General features: G+C 40.8%; 1 protein-coding gene across 1 annotated transcript in view; it reads right to left on the bottom strand.

Annotated features, from left to right (window-relative positions):
• vimr2 (vimentin-related 2) overlaps window positions 1–23464 on the bottom strand; it is a 43631-nt gene that overhangs the window by 9306 nt on the left and 10861 nt on the right. Inside the window, exons 5-6 of the mRNA XM_060926917.1 lie at window positions 22030–22125; window positions 8817–8954 (exon numbers count right to left, since the gene is read on the bottom strand). Of these exons, the coding sequence (XP_060782900.1) occupies window positions 8817–8954; window positions 22030–22125 (234 nt within the window). The remainder of the gene's footprint in view (window positions 1–8816; window positions 8955–22029; window positions 22126–23464) is intronic.

Here is a 23464-nt window from a genome sequence, read left to right as displayed (position 1 = left end):
CAATTGGCCCCTTTGGAGCAGTAATGAGGCCCAGACTCAAAGATGGGCCCTGGATCCAGGTGCCACAGGGAAGAGAAAAGCAGACAAAAAGTACAAAGGAGAACAGGGACCCAGAGAGAACAACTGCAGAGTTTAACATAGCTGCCTAGAAAGGAAAACCCACTCTCTTTGAAAATCTCTCTAATACACACACATTCACAAAACGCTGAAGGCTCTCGAGAGACAACTGAAGCCAACATCCCAGTGCAACAGTTCTCTTACCAAACTGCCAAGGAGCCTGGGAAGGAGGCCAGGACACTGATTACTGGCCGTGACCCAGTGTAGAGTCACCATTCTAAGGGCAAGCAGGGTCAAAGGGGAATGGTACTAGAGGATGACCTCTGAAGAAGAAAAAAAACTTCTCATAAGCCACTGAGCACACAGTAATGCTCTGTGCTGGGGGAAGGGGAAAAAAAGTGGACAGGGCTGTTTTTCAAAAATTATAGTAATGTAGCACGCCATTACTGCAGCGGCGCCTACAATTATCGACAGTCCATAATTATCGACACCTATTAAAGATTTACCAATAAAAAACAATTCTACAAATGTGAATTTCAAGTACATCAGTTATTACTGGTTAATTAAATCAACCGGAAGACCCTCCCCCTCGCCCTTTGATCTTGTCGTCTGATGACACAGCTCGTTACCAGATATGGAATTTTTTTTCAGCACGATCAGCAATTTGAGGAAAACCCGGACGTTATCATCGCAGGTAAGCATGGTGGAAAGATCACAGACATGTTTTTACTTCTCAAATTCACCGTATTTCACGTATTTCAAACCTACTTTGTTTCTTACTCTTTCATTTGACAGTCGCCGTTTTGTATCTAAACGCGCGTTTGAGAATTACGTGAGGTGTCGATAATAGTGATCACTTTCACCAGTGTCCACCATTATCGACACCCTGTAGAATTAAGTGACATTTACAACAGTGGCGGCTGCTGGTTTTTAAAACAGGGGAAGCCCATTTTACGCATTCATCGTAAAACCTGTAGGCCGGATATCAAAGCATAGAAAGGTGTGCCCCATTAGCATAGTGAACTAGACAACCCTACCTAGTGGCAGAAAGTATTTTTGCTTGTACATTTCATTTTATAGTCTGGCTTGCCAAGCTAGTGCCTCATATCCTTAATCAAAAATATCAAACATCCAAAAATCACTGGCTATTCAACGAAGAGCCTTGAACATCATACCCTGATATGCAACACAGAGTCTTTAACACAACACCCAGCTGTGCAACACATCCTTGAACATCTTCTGCAACACAGTCTGGAAATTCATAACCAGGTAGGCTATGCAACACACAGAACCTTGAATATTATACCCAGGTATAACCTATAACACAGAGCCCACCATTCTCTTAACATTACTGAACAATATACACACTTCAGATTCATGAACATTATATGATGCACACTATTTATACACAAATTCTGCCCTCCGCTCCTTTTCCAGAAAATGGTCTGTGACCCTGTCATACTAGCTGGTTGTGCTTTCCAGAGACTTCACCAATTTCTGTTAGCAGCTAGCACTGCAGATCCCAATAAGGCTCAAGCTAGCCTACAACCAGATTGAACTACAAATGAAATAAACGAGTGAATTCGCGAATGATCAAACTGATAGAATGGATGAAAGTTAACGGAGCACAACGAGTAATATTTACATTTATTTACAGAGTAATGTACAGAGACATCAATGAGAAGAAACGTTTATATGAAAAGAAAGTCGGACAGCACTTTGGCACACGACTACACTTTCTCGACATCCGCTAGGGACTGACTGATCATGCTTCCGTGTTCCTCGCCGACGCCAAAGTACAGAGCCCGCCCTCCTCATGTCTTTCAAACACTACCTCCAATAATCCTTCATCAGCCCGGCTTCTTGCCCCTCCCACTGTCTCATTTAGTCCCAGAGAAGCCCGGCTTCCCTGGAAGTGACGATTTTGTTGATTTTAACCAATAACAACTAGCCGAAATTGGCTGTTCAGAGCCCTCTCATAGACTGCAACGGATACCCGGCTGCCAGCGCATAGAGCCCATTGAAATAAGAAAGGTTACAGCCAGTGTTGCCAGATTGGGCGGTTTTAAGTGCATTTTGGCGGGTTTTGAACATATTTTAGCTGGAAAACGTCAGCAGTATCTGGCAACGCTGGTTACAGCCTGGCAGCAAAGGTGATTCTCGTAGAGAACTGCAAGTTCGTCAGACATCACTCAAATAAGTTACAGGATAGTTATGAACGTAAATACAATCTTGGGCATATATTATGTTATGCAAGTTATTGTTTTAATGAGAATTCAACGTCATAGATGCCGCAGTTTGGGGAGAGAATTTTAGGGGAAGCTCGGCTTCCCTTGTTGTCTCTGAGAAATCGGCCCTGATTTACAACCGTTATGGATCGACTTTCGGTAACGTAGTTGAAGTAGATGAAGTACTTTAAAAAAATAAAAGTGCTGTGATTTATAATCATTTTTTTCTGATTCATAACAGAATGGAATGTTTATATAGTATTTGGAATCCGATTGCAATAAATAGAATTAGAGCAGAATTAAATTCCGAGCATATAACAAATTACATGCTTGAAATATTCACATTTTTCTATTCCATTCAGATTTTTTTTTTGCAGTTTGCTGTAAATATCTACCACACATTACAATATCAGTAGACAGTTTATATTTTGGTTTGAGGAATGAAATGCGACCTTTGACCTGGATTTTCATGTGGTTACAATCCCTGTGTCCAAAATCGCTCACCCGTTCACTACTCCCTACTCACCATATAGGGAATTCTATATAGAGGACTATATAGTGAGCTCATTGGTAAAATTAAAAAACACTTTCGGACACTACTCCGCTGCACCGTTATTTACGTCATTACTGTCGCACAATTAAAACGCGGCAGATCAGTCGGCTGGTGGGTTTCAAAAATAATAAATCCATGCATGTATCTTTGTGATACAACCCCGATTCCAAAAAAAACTGGGACAAAGTACAAATTGTAAATAAAAACGGAATGCAATGATGTGGAAGTTTCAAAATTCCATATTTTATTCAGAATAGAACATAGATGACATATCAAATGTTTAAACTGAAAAAATGTATCATTTAAAGAGAAAAATTACATGATTTTAAATTTCATGACAACAACACATCTCAAAAAAGTTGGGACAAGGCCATGTTTACCACTGTGAGACATCCCCTTTTCTCTTTACAACAGTCTGTAAACGTCTGGGGACTGAGGAGACAAGTTGCTCAAGTTTAGGGATAGGAATGTTAACCCATTCTTGTCTAATGTAGGATTCTAGTTGCTCAACTGTCTTAGGTCTTTTTTGTCGTATCTTCCGTTTTATGATGCGCCAAATGTTTTCTATGGGTGAAAGATCTGGACTGCAGGCTGGCCAGTTCAGTACCCGGACCCTTCTTCTACGCAGCCATGATGCTGTAATTGATGCAGTGTGTGGTTTGGCATTGTCATGTTGGAAAATGCAAGGTCTTCCCTGAAAGACATGTCGTCTGGATGGGAGCATATGTTGCTGTAGAACCTGGATATACCTTTCAGCATTGACGGTGTCTTTCCAGATGTGTAAGCTGCCCATGCCACACGCACTAATGCAACCCCATACCATCAGAGATGCAGGCTTCTGAACTGAGCGCTGATAACAACTTGGGTCGTCCTTCTCCTCTTTAGTCCGAATGACATGGCGTCCCTGACTTCCATAAAGAGCTTCAAATTTTGATTCGTCTGACCACAGAACAGTTTTCCACTTTGCCACAGTCCATTTTAAATGAGCCTTGGCCCAGAGAAGACGTCTGCGCTTCTGGATCATGTTTAGATACGGCTTCTTCTTTGAACTATAGAGTTTTAGCTGGCAACGGCGGCTGGCACGGTGAATTGTGTTCACAGATAATGTTCTCTGGAAATATTCCTGAGCCTATTTTGAGAGTTCCAATACAGAAGCATGCCTGTATGTGATGCAGTGCCGTCTAAGGGCCCGAAGATCATGGGCACCCAGTATGGTTTTCCGGTCTTGACCCTTACGCACAGAGATTCTTCCAGATTCTCTGAATCTTTTGATGATATTATGCACTGTAGATGATGATATGTTCAAACTCTTTGCAATTTTACACTGTCGAACTCCTTTCTGATATTGCTCCACTATTTGTCGGCGCAGAATTAGGGGGATTGGTGATCCTCATCCCATCTTTACTTCTGAGAGCCGCTGCCACTCCAAGATGCTCTTTTTATACCCAGTCATATTAATGACCTATTGCCAATTGACCTAATGAGTTGCAATTTGGTCCTCCAGCTGTTCCTTTTTTGTACCTTTAACTTTTCCAGCCTCTCAGGCCTTGTCCACACGGCAACGGATTCAGGTGAATCTGATAAAATCGTTTATTGTTTCGGCCTGGCGTCCACACGGCACCGGCGTTTTGGGTGCCCCACAATGATATTTTTTGAGAACGGGTTCCAGAGTGGAAAAATCTGGCAACGGCGCCGTTGCGAAGTCGTCTGGAGGAGTAGAACGGATTTGTTTACGATGACGTCACGACCACATGACTAGAACAAGCAGCACTCTCGCTGTTTTGTATGAACCACTGCATTGCATTCACTTTTGTATACAGCTTTTCTTTTAAATAAACAAGTAACTGAACCATTTCTTGAATTTCTTTTTTTTATTGGATAAGACTGCTTTTCAAAATGTTCACACACAACATAAGTTATCTAAATTATATAAAAATGCTTTTCAAAATGTTCACACACAATAAGAAAATTAAGTTATATAAAACTATGCACACTAATAAAACTAATTTGTACACACAGAAGGCACAATTTCCTCACGTAGTCGCAGCCATCTTCTTCTTGTTGTGTGTTTGTTCCTGACAGTGCTTCACATCGGGTAGAAGGGGTTTATGCGCATGCGTCTACTTCTTCTATTGTTCTGGTGTCTCCGATGGGACTGTCTTACAGCACCTCTAGAGGTGTGGCATGTGTATTGCATCGTTTTCAGCAAGCGTTGCGTTGCCATATGTACCTGATATTTTACTGATCCGTTGCCCATGTGGACGCAATATTTTTTTTAATAAAATCTCGTTGCCGTTGTCGTGTGGAAGTCACCTTATTGCCCCTGTCCCAACTTTTTTGAGATGTGTGCTGTCATGAAATTTCAAATGAGCCAATATTTGGCATGAAATTTCAAAATGTCTCACTTTCGACATTTGATATGTTGTCTATGTTCTATTGTGAATACAATATCAGTTTTTGAGATTTGTAAATTATTGCATTCCATTTTTATTTACAATTTGTACTTTGTCCCAACTTTTTTGGAATCGGGGTTGTAAATACATATTATACAGAGCGTATTTCCTACATTAATAAATCCTAAGTACTTTGTGTCTGCTGCATCTTTAAGTTCTTTTAAATCAAGGCTGAATACTTTCTTCTTTGCCGCTGCCTTTTATTAAATCAAATTTGAGGCTTTTGATTAATTCCTCGCTCTGCACTGGAACTTTATTCTTGTATTTTCTCTGTCTGATTCGATTTTAGCAGTTTTTTCCTATTCTCATACTATTTTTAATTGCACTTGAATATCCGTTTATAATGTGTTTCTTCCTCCGTCCATTCACCCCAACACACTTTTTTTTTTCAGTGCAACCGCAACGCATGATGGTATATATTGCTTTGTTAGTGACCATCGATTGTACACAACTTCTCATGATGCATTGTGGGATACTATGAGTGCACTACATAGGGTGCAATAATTCTCACTATACATTCGGACAGCACTACAAAATGGTGAACTCACTATATAGTGAGTCATTTCGGACACAGGGTATGTCAGTTGCCTGTTGACATTTATCGCTAAACTACAAAACTAGAAATTAATACAAACAACAACGATTGATTAACAAAATGTGATCTATGAAAATACTTTGAAAGTGGAACAAAAAGATTTTCTGACACAGGTTCAACATTATCAGTTCATTTGTTTACAAACATTAGACTTACTTCCTCATTTACATAAACACCGACATCGATATATTTATTTAAAAGATATTTTGGACTAAATACAAGTCTAAGTCAAACAAATTTGAAACAAAAACTGTTTTGTTAACTTAATACGTACCACATACCGATTTTTTTTTATAAATAACCATCTGGATGTCGATAATTGTGGAACGGTGTCACGTGATCTGATACGCTAAGTAATCAGGAATCAATTAATTTTTCCCCAGTGGGAGTTTGAGTAATTATCCATGCACAGTTTACATACCGAAAGTCTTTTCTACTTTTGCAACGGCCAAAAGATCGTTAAGGTGTCGATAATTGTAGCCGCCGCTCTATTACTCTCAAAAAAAGGACGATACACATAAGTGATCCAGTTCTTCAGTTTAACCGTATGAAAACAGGTCGAAATTAAAATATATGAGTTTATTGTCGTTAAAATGAACAGACAATTCATCAATTATTTTATTCACCTGGCTCATCTATGCCTTATTTACACTGAGGAGATGGTCAGACAGATGGAAAATATCATATACAGTGGTGCTTGAAAGTTTGTGAACCCTTTAGAATTTTCTATATTTCTGCATAAATATGACCTAAAACATCATCAGATTTTCACACAAGTCCTAAAAGTAGATAAAGAGAACCCAGTTAAACAAATTAGATGAAAATATTATACTTGGTCATTTATTCATTGAGGAAAATGATCCAATATTATATATCTGTGAGTGGCAAAAGTATGTGAACCTTTGCTTTCAGTATCTGGTGTGACCCCCCTTGTGCAGCAATAACTGCAACTAGACGTTTCCGGTAACTGTTGATCAGTCCTGCACACCAGCTTGGAGGAATTTTAGCCCATTCCTCCGTACAGAACAGCTTCAACTCTGGGATGTTGGTGGGTTTCCTCACATGAACTGCTCGCTTCAGGTCCTTCCACAACATTTCGATTGGATTAGGGTCAGGACTTTGACTTGGCCATTCCAAAACATTAACTTTATTCTTCTTTAACCATTCTTTGGTAGAACGACTTGTGTGCTTAGGGTCGATGTCTTGCTGCATGACCCACCTTCTCTTGAGATTCAGTTCATGGACAGATGTCCTGACATTTTCCTTTAGAATTCGCTGGTATCATTCAGAATTCATTGTTCCATCAATGATGGCAAGCCGTCCTGGCCCAGATGCAGCAAAACAGGCCCAAACCATGATACGACCACCACCATGTTTCACAGATGGGATAAGGTTCTTAAGCTGGAATGCAGTGTTTTCCTTTCTCCAAACATAACGCTTCTCATTTAAACCAAAAAGTTCTATTTTGGTCTCATCTGTCCACAAAACATTTTTCCAATAGCCTTCTGGCTTGTCCACGTGATCTTTAGCAAACTGCAGACGAGCAGCAATGCTCTTTTTGGAGAGCAGTGGCTTTCTCCTTGCAACCCTGCCATGCACACCATTGTTGTTCAGTGTTCTCCTGATGGTGGACTCATGAACATTAACATTAGCCAATGTGAGAGAGGCCTTCAGTTGCTTAGAAGTCACCCTGGGGTCCTTTGTGACCTTACTGACTATTACACACCTTCCTCTTGGAGTGATCTTTGTTGGTTGACCACTCCTGGGGAGGGTAACAATGGTCTTGAATTTCCTCCATTTGTACACAATCTGTCTGACTGTGGATTGGTGGAGTCCAAACTCTTCAGAAATGGTTTTGTAACCTTTTCCAGCCTGATGAGCATCAACAACGCTTTTTCTGAGGCCCTCAGAAATCTCCTTTGTTCGTGCCATGATACATTTCCACTAAACTGTATTGTGAAGATCAGACTTTGATAGATCCCTGTTCTTTAAATAAAACAGGGTGCCCACTCACACCTGATTGTCATCCCATTGATTGAAAACACCTGACTCTAATTTCACCTTCAAATTAACTGCTAATCCTAGAGGTTCACATACTTTTGCCACTCACAGATATGTAATATTGGATCATTTTCCTCAATAAATAAATGACCAAGTATAATATTTTTTGTCTCCTTTGTTTAACTGGGTTCTCTTTATCTACTTTTAGGACTTGTGTGAAAATCTGATGATATTTTAGGTCATATTTATGCAGAAATAGGCGGCACGGTGGTGTAGTGGTTAGCGCTGTCGCCTCACAGCAAGAAGGTCCGGGTTCGAGCCCCGTGGCCGGCGAGGGCCTTTCTGTGCGGAGTTTGCATGTTCTCCCCGTGTCCGCGTGGGTTTCCTCCGGGTGCTCCGGTTTCCCCCACAGTCCAAAGACATGCAGGTTAGGTTAACTGGTGACTCTAAATTGACCGTAGGTGTGAATGTGAGTGTGAATGGTTGTCTGTGTCTATGTGTCAGCCCTGTGATGACCTGGCAACTTGTCCAGGGTGTACCCCGCCTTTCGCCCGTAGTCAGCTGGGATAGGCTTCAGCTTGCCTGCGACCCTGTAGAAGGATAAAGCGGCTAGAGATAATGAGATGAGATTTATGCAGAAATATAGAAAATTCTAAAGGGTTCACAAACTTTCAAGCACCACTGTATTAAATAGTGTGACGAGTTCACAATTACATAACGGACTTGAATGACAATGAGCTTGAGGCCTTGAACAGACAGTTGAAGGAAGACATGAAGGCTAAACCATGCGCAAAGTGGCTTCTCTGATCTGTTTTAGGACAGAATAAATCTTTCCTAGCTTGTGTGAAGTGTCACATATCAACACAACTGCATGTTTAAAAGGGTTTGGTGTCAGGGTAGAACAGACTCTAAATATACCCATAATGTACCTGTAGGCTTTCAGCCAGCTGGCAGTAGTAGTCCTTGATAATCGTGATGGCTGGAGTGAGATCGATGGAGGGGAATTTCAGAGAGACAGCTGGATCATCCTGATATTCAGCTGGAGGCTCACACACACTCTCAATCCCCTGTGGACCAGCACACCATTAAGAGGTTACATTTCTGTCTTCATGTTACAGTTCATGCTCCTCTAAATTCTTCGATACCAATGTTCATTATTCTTGTCTGAATAATAATAATAATAATAATAATAATAATAATAATAATAAATGCAGCAGAGTTATTCAGAGAATGTGAGTTGCTTTAAATACCCTGTTAATGTCAGTGTTGTAGTTGAGTCACTAAAACTCGAGTCCGAGTCCAGTCTCGAGTCCCCAGTGTTCAAGTCCAAGTCATTAAAGAAAATTTCAAGTTGAGCCTGAGAACAAGACTCCAACCGCATCATTTGACGGTGGGTGTTTCAGCACCATTAACATGAGTTTGTTCCTAAACATGCCATATGAACAGGTGAATGTGCACTCTCTTTATCAGGGAGTGCAAAGTGTTCTGTCAACGATGATTGGGAGACGGATGTAAGTGCAGAAGGTGTGTTTACTAATACAAGTGAAGACGGTAAACAATCCAGAACGGCAGGCAAAATCATACAACAGTGAAACAGGCAATAGATCGAGCGAGGCACAAACAGGCTATTGTAGATGAGGCAGAATCAAAGATGAGAAACAGGAAATCAGGGATCAGGAAACCAAACAACTCTCAGCAACACAGCTCAATACTTCGCAAAGTAAGTGCATTTTCACAGTTTTTATATAGGCGCGCTAATCGTGCCTTAATCCCGTGCAGGTGCGAGTCGTTTACGGTGTGAGAGTCCGCTTGATGCACGTGCTGTCCAGAGCACACCAAGAGTCTATCTGATGTACGCGCCAAGGTGCACAGGTTTGACACTCTTGCACAGAATTAGTACAAAAATTAATGTGGATATAAATATCGTATGCCAAAGTATTATGGCATATTACAAAAAATAAAGAGCAAGAAGACAGTCTTCTATATCCCCCGCCCTGTATACAAACTATCTACAAAGTTTCAAGATATTATTTGTCACGTTTTTCAAGTTCTGCTGCAGGAAACCAACCCTACCTCTTTACACTGACCTCAGCAGCCCATGGCATAAGCCCAGCAGACCTCTGGTCCAGGTGAGCGAAAAATTTAAATTTCTCACATTTCTGAGGATCAAAATGCACATATACATGACTTAATCAACACATAAACCAACTTTCAAGACCATACCACTCATAGTTCTCAAGTTCTGCTCCGGAAACAAAACCTACCATACCCCAAGACTAACCTGAGAGACTAAGTCTGAAACTGTTTCCATGGAAACATGAAAAATTAAAAGTTCTCAAATTTCTTAGTATGAAAAGGCACATCTACATCACCTTGTTAACATGTATACCAAGTTCCAAATCTGTATCATGAATAGTTTTGAATATATGCTCCGGAAACGAACATTGCTCTTAGAAACCAAGTCAAAATCTATTTTTTAGATAAAAATTTGAAAAATAGTTTTTTTTTTTAAAATCCAAAATAGCAAAAGGCACCAGTTCACATGTTGCTTGATATGTATACAAAGTTTCATGAAGATATCTTCAGTAGTTTTAAAGATACGGCCCAGAAACAAAAATGTGACTGGATGGACAGAACCCATTTCTATATCCCCCGAAAAAATTGGAGTCCTCATCTCCAGTTTACAAGTCTGAATGAAGCTAACGCACGAGTCCGAGTCCAAGTCATCAGTGCTCAAGTCCGAGTCAAGTCACGAGTCCTTAAAATTAGGGCAGGAGTCAGACTCGAGTACTCCAAGCCTGGTTAATGACAGCTATCAAAAATACAGTGGTGCTTGAAAGTTTGTGAACCCTTCAGAATTTTCCATAATTCTGCATCAAATGACCTAAAACAACATCAGATTCTCACACAAGTCCTAAAAGTAGGTAAAGAGAACCCAATTAAACAAGTGAGACAAAAATGTTATACTTGGTCATTTATTTATTGAGGAAAACGATCCACTGTTTTCATCAGTGGGGCAACAATCAGGTGCGAGTGTTTGGCCTGTTTTATTAAAGAACAGGACTGTCAATGTCTGATCTTCACCACATATGTTTGTGAAAGTGCATCATTGTATGAACAAAGGAGATTTCTGAGGACCTCAGAAAAAAAAATCGATGCTCATCATGCTGGAAAAGGTTACAAAACTAAAAATCTCTCAAGCGCTATGGACTCCACCAGTCCACATTCAGACAGATGGAGCAAATTCAAGAATCACTGTTACCCTCTCCAGGAGCAGCTGACCAACAAAGATCGTTCTAAGAGCGAGGCGTGTAATAGTCTGCGAGGTCACAAAGGAACCCAACGAAAGACCTCCCTCACATTGGGTTCATTTTCCTAAGTCCACCATGAGAGGAACACTGGTGTGCATGGCAGGTTGAAAAGGCAAAGCTAATGCTCCCCAAAAAGAACACTGCTACCAGACTACAGTTTTCTAAAGATCACGTGGAGAAGCCAGAAGAGGCTACTGGAAAAATCTTGTGGATGGATGAGAATGAAATAAAAAATTTTGGTTTAAATGAGAAGGTTTTTGTTTGGGGAAAGGAAAACACTGCATTCTAGCATAAGAACCTTATCCTATCTGAGAAACATGGTGGTGGTAGTATGATAGTTTGGGCCGGTTTTGCTGCATCTGGGCCAAGATGACTTGCCATCATTGATGAAACAATGAATTCTGAGCTACAGACCCCTTGCGCATGAGGTCACATATCACGTGATAATTACACCTGGGGGTCAAAGAGACACCGTCTTTCGTGTAAGCAAGGCTTAATCTGTCTTCAATACGGTTCATTTTTGTGCTGTTTTTGGTTGTTCGAATCGAGAAATAGATAAAAGGTATTACCGTCTCCCCGCGATCAAGAAAAATGTTAACAGAGAAGCAAATGCTTCAAGAACAACAAAGAAAGGAGTGGTTAAAGAGATTACGAAGAGAAGAGCTAAGCCTGAAAAAAAAAAAACTCCAGAGAAATTTGTGATTGTATTTAAAATGTATTTTTAAGATATCGAAAGTCGGAAGGAATTTGCTTAAGAATCTCGTTTTATTTTTTCTGCTCGCATTCGAGTTCGCTTCTTCATGAAAGTGTTTGATTTCCTTACAGGTGAAGCCGCTTCCTTATTCGATACAGAAAACCCAGATTGGTTTCAAATAACTCGGACATAACTCAGTAAAAATCAACAAGGAGCGACATGCGCAATATATCCTGAAAGAACAGAAAAGATTAAGAGCAGAGAGCACTGGAGCTTTGTTTCTGTTATCTGAGGATCCCAGTCCTGTGCAAAATGTCCCGAGTGTAGTAATGAACCTACAGTTCGAAAGTGTTCTACACACACAGACTTCATTTTACAACAGCTGCATGCGTGTGAAATGGAAATCAATCAACCAAGGTAGGAAAAACTATTTCGGATAAAATTGTTATTGTCCGTTACACATTCATCAAGCTGTGTGAATCAGTTGTGCCTTTTGAATAGAGAATAAATGAAGAGGGAACTGAACATTAACCATTTATTGAAATTATTATTGCAGGGGTGATTATACTAGTGTAGTTACTATATGACTATAGCTACAACTGCAATGTGCTGATTCTGTTAGCGTTTGTAATTGTTGTACCATCCACTATTAGATAAAATTAAATCTTACAACATTGTTTGAAAGTCTAGAGCAAGATATTTTATTTTACAAATAATAACACTTCAGATATAGTTTTAACAATAATAAGCTGTGTAACTAGATGCCCTTGGAGTTGATGAGACATGGAGCGGTGGGAATACCATCCAGCACACAGTTCAGGTCGGAGTCCTTTGAGAGTAAAGCTTTCGCAACATTCTGTTCCCAAAAGCTGATGCCAGGAAAAAGTCTTTACACAAAGAAGGTTTTCTTGCTTTTGTAGGTTTTTTTTTTTAAACTGTTCTTCCGTGTCGGGACTCTTCAGGAAAAAGAAGGTATATTCCAACACGTAGCTAATGCTAACACTGGGCTACAAATCTGCACTGTCACTCTGGTCGTTTTGAGGAATTTTGTATGGCAAATAAACTCTCATTTCCACATATATCTATCATTCGCTTCTTTCTGACTAAGATTATCCAAGTGATCCAGTAGTAGAGCTTATTTAGCTGTAGTTTTCTTCACACAACAGAAGCCAGACATCTTCACTTGGCTTCAGTATGTGAACAGTATGTAAACAAAGTTCGCTTGTTCCCCAGGGTAGCAATGGTTGCGAGCATAAATGTGACATCAGTGCAAGAGATCTACACCAGCAAATTTTAAAGGAATATGTCAAGACATCTGTCCGTGAACTGAATCACAAAAGAAAGTGGGTCATACAGCAAGACAATGACCCTAAGCACACGAGCCATTCTAGCAAAGAATGGTTAAAGAAGAATACAATTCATGTTTTGGAATGGCCAAGTCAATGTCGTGACTTTAATCCAACAGAAATGTTGTGCGAGCAGTTCATGTGAGGAAACCCACCAACATCCCAGAGTTGAAGCTGTTCTGTACAGAGGTATGGGCTAAAATTCCTCTAAGCTGATGTGCAGGACTGATGCACAGTTACCAGAAATGTTTAGTTGCTGCACAAGGGGGTTTTAACCAGTGGCGTGCGGTGAGCCCTATGGCAGGGTAGGCAGTGACACATGCTGTGCACTTTTTCATGCTGTGATTAGATAGATAGATAGATAGATAGATAGATAGATAGATAGATAGATAGATAGATAGATAGATAGATAGATAGATAGATAGCCATTCTTTTGTTGATTTTGATGTATGCTTGGAGTCATTGTTGTGCTGAAAGATGAAATTCCTCTTCATCTTCCTAGCAGACACCTGAAGGTTTTGGGCCAAAAGTTGACTGGTATTTAGAACTGTTCATAATTCTCTCCACCTTGACTAAAGCCCCTGTTCCAGCTGAAGAAAAACAACCCCAAAACATGATGCTGCCACCACCATGCTTCACCGTGGATATGGTGTTCTTTTGGTGATGCGCAGTGTTGTTTTTGCACCAAACATACCTTTTGGAATTGTGACCAAAAAGTTCAGCCTTGGTTTCATCAGACCATAACACATTTTCCCACATGCTTTTGGGAGAGGTGATTTTTTTTTTTTGCAAAATTTAGCCAGGCCTGGATGTTTTTCTTTGTAAGAAAAGGCTTCCGCCTTGCGACCCTACCCCATAGTTCAGACATAGATGTACCACTGAAAACCGATGATGTTTCAAGATGCATCTTCAGACGCTCATCTTTCTCCGCAAATGCGTTTAACAACTCCACATAATTCCCCCTGTTAGCTGAATCAGTGGTTTCATCCCTCCCCCTAAACGCTAGCTCCTGCGTGGCAAGGTAGCAAGTGGCACGAATCAAATCCTTTAGTATCTCACGGTTTTCGCGAACTTTTGCATTATGCATGGAAATTTGCAGTCGATTGGCCTCGTCCAAAGCTAAATTTATTGGAGTCCCCTTCCCAAATGTTTTCAATGCTATTTGATTTTGGATGTGTACATTTGATCTTTCATGTTTGGCCAATGCAGTGGGCAGGTTGTTTAAATCAGTGTAGCCGGCACATACCCACACATTGTCACGCTGTTTGGAGAACAGCAGACAGGGGAAGCAGAACAGACACTTGCTAACTTCACACCCGCAAAGCCACTCTTTTCTGTTGTACCATTCCGGCTGGAATGTACGTACAATTTTCTGCCCCTTTCGCTGATGGAAATCGTTAAGAGGGGGTGTTGGCCTACCTCGATTGATTGTAAGCAACTTCTGCTGGTAATCAAGTTTGTTGAAACACTTTAAGTGTGCAATTGTAGACATATTCACCTGTGAAGTTTTCGCTAACGTGCTCAAAATACAGTGTGTGGGGCATATAGCACAGACAGTAGGCACTTCATGTGCAATGTAACAATTTTTAATTTTGACCACTGTGATTGGCTCGCATATTCCCGCTGCGGCAAAAGCTGAGCTTTTGCTCCCCATAGACTGTCTATGCGATACATAATACGCATGCGCAACCCCCCTATATTGGCAGCGTTGAAGTCAAGACAGGCAGATCCAAAGGGAGCCTACCCTGGTCTTCGAAATGCGAGCGGAGGATTGCGCGTTCCCGCGACAACCTGCCAAAGCCTGGGTGCTTTGCATCGTGCGATAACTTGGGTTTTTGATCGGTCTTCGGAGACGTAAATGTACTTTTAACAACTCATTTGTTCCAACTCAATGTTTTGGAGGTGAATGTGAACTCTCAACAATATATTTTTTAAAAACAAGTGTTGGTTTTTATTTTAATGAAATTTACCTAAGGTAGGCAGTGCCTACCCTGCCTACCCTGACCGCACATCTGTGGAACAGGTACTGAAAGCAAAGGTTCACATACTTTTGTCACTCACTGAAATGTAACAGAGCGGCGGCTACAATTATCAACACCTTAACGTTGCAAAAGTAGAAAAGACTTTCAATACGTAAATTGTGCATGAATAATTACTCAAACTTCCACTGGAAAAAAAAACCCGAGTTGATTCCCGATTACTTAGTGTATCAGATCACGTGACACCGTTCCACAATTATCGACACCTTTGTCCACAGTTATCAACATCCAGATGATTATTTATTAAAAAAATTAATCGGTATGTGGTATTAAGTTAAAAAAAAGTTTTTATTTCCAATTTGTTTTACATAGACTTATATTTAGTACAAAATATAACTATATCGATGTCGGTGTTTACGTAAATGAGGAAGTAATTCTAATGTTTGTAAACAAATGAACTGATAATATTGAACCTGTGTCAGAAAATCTTTTTGTTGGGGGCGTCGTGGCTCAGGTGGTTAAGGCGCCATACCATGAATGCGGGCGACCCGGGTTCGATTCCGGCCCAAGGTCATTTCCCGATCCCTTCCCGTCTCTCTCTCCCGCTCATTTCCTGTCTCTACACTGTCCTATCCAATAAAGGTGCAAAAAGCCCAAAAAAATATCTTTAAAAAAAAAAAAAGAAAATCTTTTTGTTCCAATTTTCAAAGTATTTTCGTAGATCACATTTTGTTAATCATTCGTCGTTGTTTGTATTAATGTCTAGTTTTGTAGTTTACCGATAAATGTCAACAGGCGATTGATATTGTAACCACATGAAAATCCAGGTCAAAGGTCGCATGTCATTCCTTGAACCAAAATATAAAATGTCTACTGATATTGTAATACATGTGGTAGATATTTTCTGAATGGAATAGAAAAATGTGAATATTTCAAGCATGTCATTTTTTTAATATGCTCGGAATTTAATTCTGCTCTAATTCTATTTATTGCAATATGATTCCAAATACTCTATAAACATTCCATTCTTTTATGAATCAGAAAAAAAATTATAAAATCACAGCACTTTTATTTAATTTTTTTTAAAAGTACTTCATCTACTGGCGGCACGGTGGTGTAGTGGTTAGCGCTGTAGCCTCACAGCAAGAAGATCCAGGTTCAAGCCCCGTGGCCGGCGAGGGCCTTTCTGTGCGGAGTCTGCATGTTCTCCCCGTGTCCGCGTGGGTTTCCTCCGGGTGCTCCGGTTTCCCCCACAGTCCAAAGACATGCAGGTTAGGTTAACTGGTGACTCTAAATTGACCGTAGGTGTGAATGTGAGTGTGAATGGTTGTCTGTATCTATGGTGGTGTTTACATTAGACCATATCCGTCTCGTTTTCGTCACGGATGCACTGTCCGTTCACATTAAAACGCCGGGAAACGACTCCACAGGCGGAACAACTTGAATCCGCCAGGGCCCACGTATTCAACCCAGTTCATATCTGATCCGGTGCTGTGTAAACATTGAGATACGAGGAAACGCAGTGCTGAGCTCTAGATGACGTCGTCATTGGACAACGTCACTGTGACATCCACCTTCCTGATTCGCTGGCGTTGGGATCACACACACAGCGGCTCAGTCCCGAATCACTGCTCGTGCGCTTCACTCGCGCGCTCTGTGAGCTGCGCAGGGCCGGAGTGCGCACCCTACAGAGGGCACTCGCTGTTCAGGGCGGAGTGATTTGGAGCGCAGGAGGAAGCGCTGAGCCGCACTGAGGTTTATTTACACATTTCAACTTATTTACCTCCTTCAAGTGCTTAAACTCAGTGAGAACATGAACATCACAGCCAGGTGTGTTTATCTGCTGGAGGTGGTGTTCGCTTGCCATCCTTCCACTTGCAAGTGGTGAGTGACTTGCGCATGCCCGATATGCACTGGGATCATGTGACGTGCCGTCTAATTAGTCATGTGATTAGCGTATCCGTGTATTGGCATTGCTGTGTGCACGCGAATCGTTTTAAAAACGTTAATCTGATGATCCGCTGATACAGTCTAATGTAAACACCACCCAAGTGTCAGCCCTGTGATGACCTGGCGACTTGTCCAGGGTGTACCCCGCCTTTCGCCCGTAGTCAGCTGGGATAGGCTCCAGCTTGCCTGCGACCCTGTAGAACAGGATAAAGTGGCTAGAGATAATGAGATGAGATTAGACTTCATCTACTTCAACGATGTTACCCAAAGATTGATCTATAACGGTTGAAAATGTCAATTCCACAGGGTGTCGATAATGGTGGACACTGGTGAAAGTGATCACTATTATCGACACCTCATGTGACTTCTCAAACGCGCGTTTAGATACAAAATGGCGACTGTCGTGTCAAATGAAAGAGTAAGAAACAAAGTAGGTTTCGACAAGGAGATCATGAAATATCGGTGAATTTGAGAAGTAAGAACATGTCCATGACCTTTCCACCATGCTTACCTGCGATCATAACGTCCGGGTTTTCCTCAACTTACTGATCGTGTGGAAAAAAATTCCATCTCAGGTAACGAGCTGTGTCAGCAGATAAGATCAAAGGGTGAGGGGGTGGGGTCTTCCGGTTGATTAATTAACCAATAATAACTGTTGTAACTGAAACTCAGATTTATTGGTAAATCTGAAAAGGTGTCGATAATTATGGACTGTTGATAATTGTAGACGCCGCTCTAGTGGATCATTTTCCCCAATAAATAAATGACCAAGTATAATATTTTCTCTCTTTTGTTTAACTGGGTTCTCTTTATCTACTTTTAGGAAATTTGATGTTGTTTGAGGTCATATTTATGCAGAAATACAGAAAATTTTTAAAAGTGTTCACAAACCTTCAAGCACCACTGGATACGGAGATGCCTGTCCTTATTTAATACTCCACGAGTCCATGAACTGCGAGCATGGCTATGAGGAAGTGTGTTAAACATGAGATAACTGAAGAAAAATACATCATGATTAAGTTTTCTCTGCTTCGAGCCTCCCTTTGTCCTGAGCTCTCATGCCTGGATTTTTTTTTTATCTATCACCTCCTGGAGGAAAAGCAGTGAGGGTAGAGAAGAATAGATGTGATGAGTATAGAGAGATTGAGAGAATATGGTTTACATCAAAATAAATGTATAAAAAGAAAGGTTAAGATAAAGACAACAAGAAAGAATAGCAAGGACAGAGACAATAAAGACTTTCAAAGCCTCTGTTGTTATGTGAGCCAAAGCTCAATCATCTGTGACATCCAACCCTCTACGGCCAGGTCTTGGCTGGTATTTGCCTCTCCCTCACTCCCTCACATGTCAGTTTAATAGTGTGTGCTAACAGCATCAATGGATGTGTGTCTAATGAGCTGTCTTACATCCCACTATACACCAAAATGCCATGTAAAATCCGACTATGCCTTGACTTATAATTGTGGTCAGAAGTTTACATACAGTGACATGAATGTCATCTTGGATATGAATGTCATGGCAATATTTGGGCTTTCAGTCTTTTCTCTAAACTGTTCTTTTTCTGTGGCAGAATGTAGAGCAGACATCTTTAATTTAAAAAAAAGCACCAGAATTTGGTGCACAAGCTTTAATTTTCTTTGGGTTTTCTGAAATTAACACGGGGTCAAAATTATACATACAGCACACCTAATATTTGGGTAAAATGTCTCTTCGCAAGACTCACCTTGACCAAACATTTTTGTTTACCATGAACAAGCTTCTGGCAGAATTCTGGTTGGACTCTTCATGGTAGAATTCAATTAATTTTTTTTTTCTTGGCACGGTCCACATACAGTATTTTCAATAGGGTTGAAGTCAGGACTTGTTTTAAGCTTAATGTTAGCCTGCTTTATCCTCCACAACCAGCTCTGATGTGTGTTTGGGTTCATTGTCCTGTTGTAAGTCCCAAGTCGTGTTCAAGTTTCTGATGGTTTATGCTGAGGAATTCTGAGGTAGTCCTCCTTCTTCATTATTCCATCTACTTTGTGCAATGAACCAGTTCCACTGGCAGCAAAACAGCCCCAGAGCATGATGATCCTACCACCACCACCAGTTGGTACAGTGTTCCTCTGTACATGGTGGTCATTGTGGCCAAACAACTCAATCTTTGTCTTATCTGACCATACAGCTTTCCTCCAGAAGGCTTTTTCTTTGTCCGTATGGTCAGCTTCAAACTTTAGTTAAGCTTGAAGGTGTCAGTTTTGGAGCAGGGGGTTATTTCTTGGACAGCAGCCTCTTAGTCCATGGTGATGTAGAACTCACTGAACTGTAGACAGTGATCCATCAGCTTCCAGTTCATGGCAGGGCTGTGCCATGGTGGTTCTCAGGTTGTTCCTGACCATCCAAACCAATTTCCTTTCAGCTGAGGGTGACAGTTTGGGTTTTCTTGAAGCAAAGTGGCTTGGCAAAGTGACTTCACCTCACAATAACTTGCATACAATTGTTTGAATTGATCTTGGAATTTGCAGTTGTTTAGAAATGGTTCCAAGAGACGTTCCAGAGTTGTGTATATCTGCGATCCTCTTTCTCAGATCTGCACTGAGCTCCTTGGACTTTCCCATTTTACTGTGTGTTGGTCAATCCAATGAGTGCTGTAAACAAACCCTTTTTATGAAGGCACAGAGAAGCTACCAGCTGTAGTCAATCATGATCACTAACAGGAAGTTAAGAGACTTCGGCCTTGGCAAGATGAGAGACATTTTGAAAGTTTCAGCACCTCTGAATTAATAATCTGAGTGAGCGTATGTATAATTTTGACCCTGTGTTGATTTCAGAAAACCCAAAGAAAATTAAAACTTGGGCACCAAATTCTAGTTGTTGTCTCATCTCATCTCATCATCTCTAGCCGCTTTATCCTGTTCTACAGGGTCACAGGCAAGCTGGAGCCTATCCCAGCTGACTACGGGCGAAAGGCGGGGTACACCCTGGACAAGTTTTTTAATTAAAGCTGTATGCTGTACATTCTGCCACAGAAAAAGAACAGTTCAGAGAAATGACTGAAAGCCCAAATATTGCCATGACATTCATATCCAAGATGACATTCATGTAAACTTCTGACCACAACTGTACCTATTTCTTACTAGTTTAAACAACATACAGTGCATAATGAACGTAAACGACACAAAATGACAAATCGTTTTCATAGAATGGGATGCTTATTGCTTGTAATATTTTGACTTTTGTTGCTGAGAAACGAAGGGTTAATATATTTGGAATGATCAGGGTGTCAAACATGCGGCCCATGGGTCAGGACCAGCTCAATAACCCCAGCCTTTTAATCTTGTGGGCATAGCAGCGCAATACATTCAGGGTCATAAACTCAACTACTGTCAAAAGATCCAAACAATATACAAACTTTCTTTAGCAAGCTTAAAATACAACACAATCTCAATTCCATTTGATTCTCAGGTTGTAACACTGGAAATGTGGAAAAGTGAAAGGGGGTGAATACTTATGCATGACTTGATGGTAAAACGATAGTCTGAAAAATGTGCTTTCTTGGCAGCAATTAGCAATCTACTGAAGATGTATGTGCAATATGGTCTCTTATTGCTACATAGCAAAATAGGAGCACCATTAAAAGCAACACTACTGCACTGAAAATTCCAACAGAGCAGTGTTTCTCAACCACTGGGCCGAAGCGCCATCTAGTGGGCCACGAATCCCCCCCACCCCCACCCCACCTGGGTTGTATCCGACATCACATCTCCCTCATTAAGCTATGGTCACACTCCAGTTTGTGATGCTTTATGATGGGTTATCAATGAAAATGAGGCATTTTGGTAACAATATACACGTGAGCTATAAGTTGTGGTCACATAGCACGCGAACACTTGACTATCGCGCCATTGTGCACCTGAGTCTGGTGCAGCTCGAGTGGCTGTGTGTGCGGTCTTGGGACCTGGTTGTTATAGGAAACACCGGATACTGATTTGAGTGCAATCAGCACGTGCAGATATGGACGCTGTTTTCACAGAGGCTTTGCGAAGTATTATCATTATCATGGTCACGTTGGTTTCTAGCCATGTTTATGACGCTGTTTAAATACTCTGCTTTCGTTTGTTTTGTTTTCATAAATATCACGCTTGCTAATAAACACTCTTCCTGCACTTAGATCCGTCTACCTTGTAGTGTCCTGATCCCCAGATATTTAACCCAGCCACATTTAAAAAGTCGTACATCTCCATGCTCTTCCAGGTTTTCATCTGTGTGTCCGTGTAGAACGATGTCTGCAGCACCAGGTAGTTTGAGATGTCGGGGAACTCAACAGATGGATAATTTTCCAACTCATAGGAAAAAAAAAATCCTTCTTTGTTAGCGTGTAAGGATCTAATCCCATTGAGTGGTTTCTATATCCACTTCTTGGTTTTAATAACTTGCTTGTTTGCTGAACACAAACATGGCAATAAGTTCTTGTGTTAATGGACCAGACTCCACTTTTGGATCATTAATCCCTTTTGAATGAGAATGCCCTGCATACATGGGTTGATGTTGGCTTCTGGCACATCCATACAGTTTTAAATACAATACCTACTATTAAAAACAGTGTGTTTTATTGCATTTATTTAATTCCTGGGCTCCCATCTGTAACAGGGCGTGATGTCGCATCCCATTAATACACTTTACAATAGATTATTAGATTCTAATAGAATCAATGAGCCAAAATAATTGGGGATCTTTTTTAATGGGCCTCAACTGGTTACAAGTAAGAATAGGTGGGCCTTAAAGTAGAAAAGGTTGAGAACCCCTGCACGAGAGAACTGTGTATAAAGAAAAAGAGCATGGGAATTCTCAGGATACAGATACGGTCAGTGTTTTCTTACCAACTCATGCTGTTGCTTCATGGCAGATAACTGCTCCTCATAGATTGCCACTTGTTCTCTGAGTGCCAAGCAGTCAGCAGTCACCGTATCCACCTCCTGCAGAGGGCAGCACATATTATCAAACTATGCGCTTCACAGCCAGTATAAAAACAGTATGGTTACAGTATGTCAAGATAGTGCATTAACAAGTGTTGCCAGGCAAAACAAATCTCGCCCGGCAGCACTTATTTTATACCTATATGTTGATAATGGTAATATTTCTCAATCATCAACTGTCAGGTTTATAGTCCTATGAAAATCCGTGACCTTGAGTTTGACATTTCAAAGTCATTCAAGGTCAAAGATCATGATGCCAAATGAAAGCCCATATATGACTTCCTAGAAAGTGGATAATGGTAAATATCTGTCTACCATCAACCGTTTTCAAGTTACAGCCTTCTGAAAATCCGTGACCTTGAGTTTGACCTTTCAAGATCAGTCAAGGTCAAAGATCATGGTGCCAAATGAAAGGCCATGTGGGAGTTCCTATAGTCCACTTGCATGTGACGTCACAGCCGATCCAGATTGTAAACAGACGCCATCTTGTCGGTCAAATGCCATATTTCTGCCATCGCAATTTACCGACACTGACTTTCGTTGTTTTTCACCCAAATCTGCAAATATTACCATGCCACAATGCCGGAGAGTTGTATGGCATATAAATGCCACAACAGGAGAGGTCAGAAATCGGGAAGAAAGTTTCATAGGCTGCCACGGGACCCTGACAGGCGTACAAAATGGATTGCTGCTATCAGGTATACCATATATACAGTAATAGTGATAGACTACTGATACTTGATCTAACTGATAATATAAAATATTCAACCATAATCGGCTGGTCAGTGCTATACTAGATACTACTGATATATCTAGTATCAGTACTAGTACTCAATACTTAAGTGACTCACCCATCCAATGAGAATTGTTATTTTCTTGTTTACAAGATGCCACATCTGAGGGGGGCTGACAAATACTGAATTTCTGTAAAGATAACTGTCCAGAGATTTATAAGCATGCAGTGCTTCACCACTGAACAGCGAGGGAAAGTTAATGAGGTAATTATACACATCTGGGTATTCCACCTCTGGCAGTTCAATATCCACTGACACGGTAGTGAAAACTACAGTGCGTCCAGTAATCGATAAGGGTCACTAATCTGTAGGTCGTTTATTTTAGACATATATCTAGTTATCTGTTCATTAGAAAAATGAGCCATATAGTCCGTCGGTTGAAATTGATCCATTTTGTATACGAGTGCAGCAGTATTCAGCTGTGTTGTTGACCGACAAGATGGCGGCTGTTTACATTCCAGCCGGGATTCGGTCACGTGACTGCAAGAGCTCCATATGCTCATAATAGTAAACGTCTGTCTATCGGCAACCGTTTTTGAGTTATA

Source organism: Neoarius graeffei, chromosome 8, assembly GCF_027579695.1.
Source record: "Neoarius graeffei isolate fNeoGra1 chromosome 8, fNeoGra1.pri, whole genome shotgun sequence".
Lineage (NCBI taxonomy): Eukaryota > Metazoa > Chordata > Actinopteri > Siluriformes > Ariidae > Neoarius > Neoarius graeffei.
This window is presented reverse-complemented; position numbering and strand designations above follow the sequence as displayed.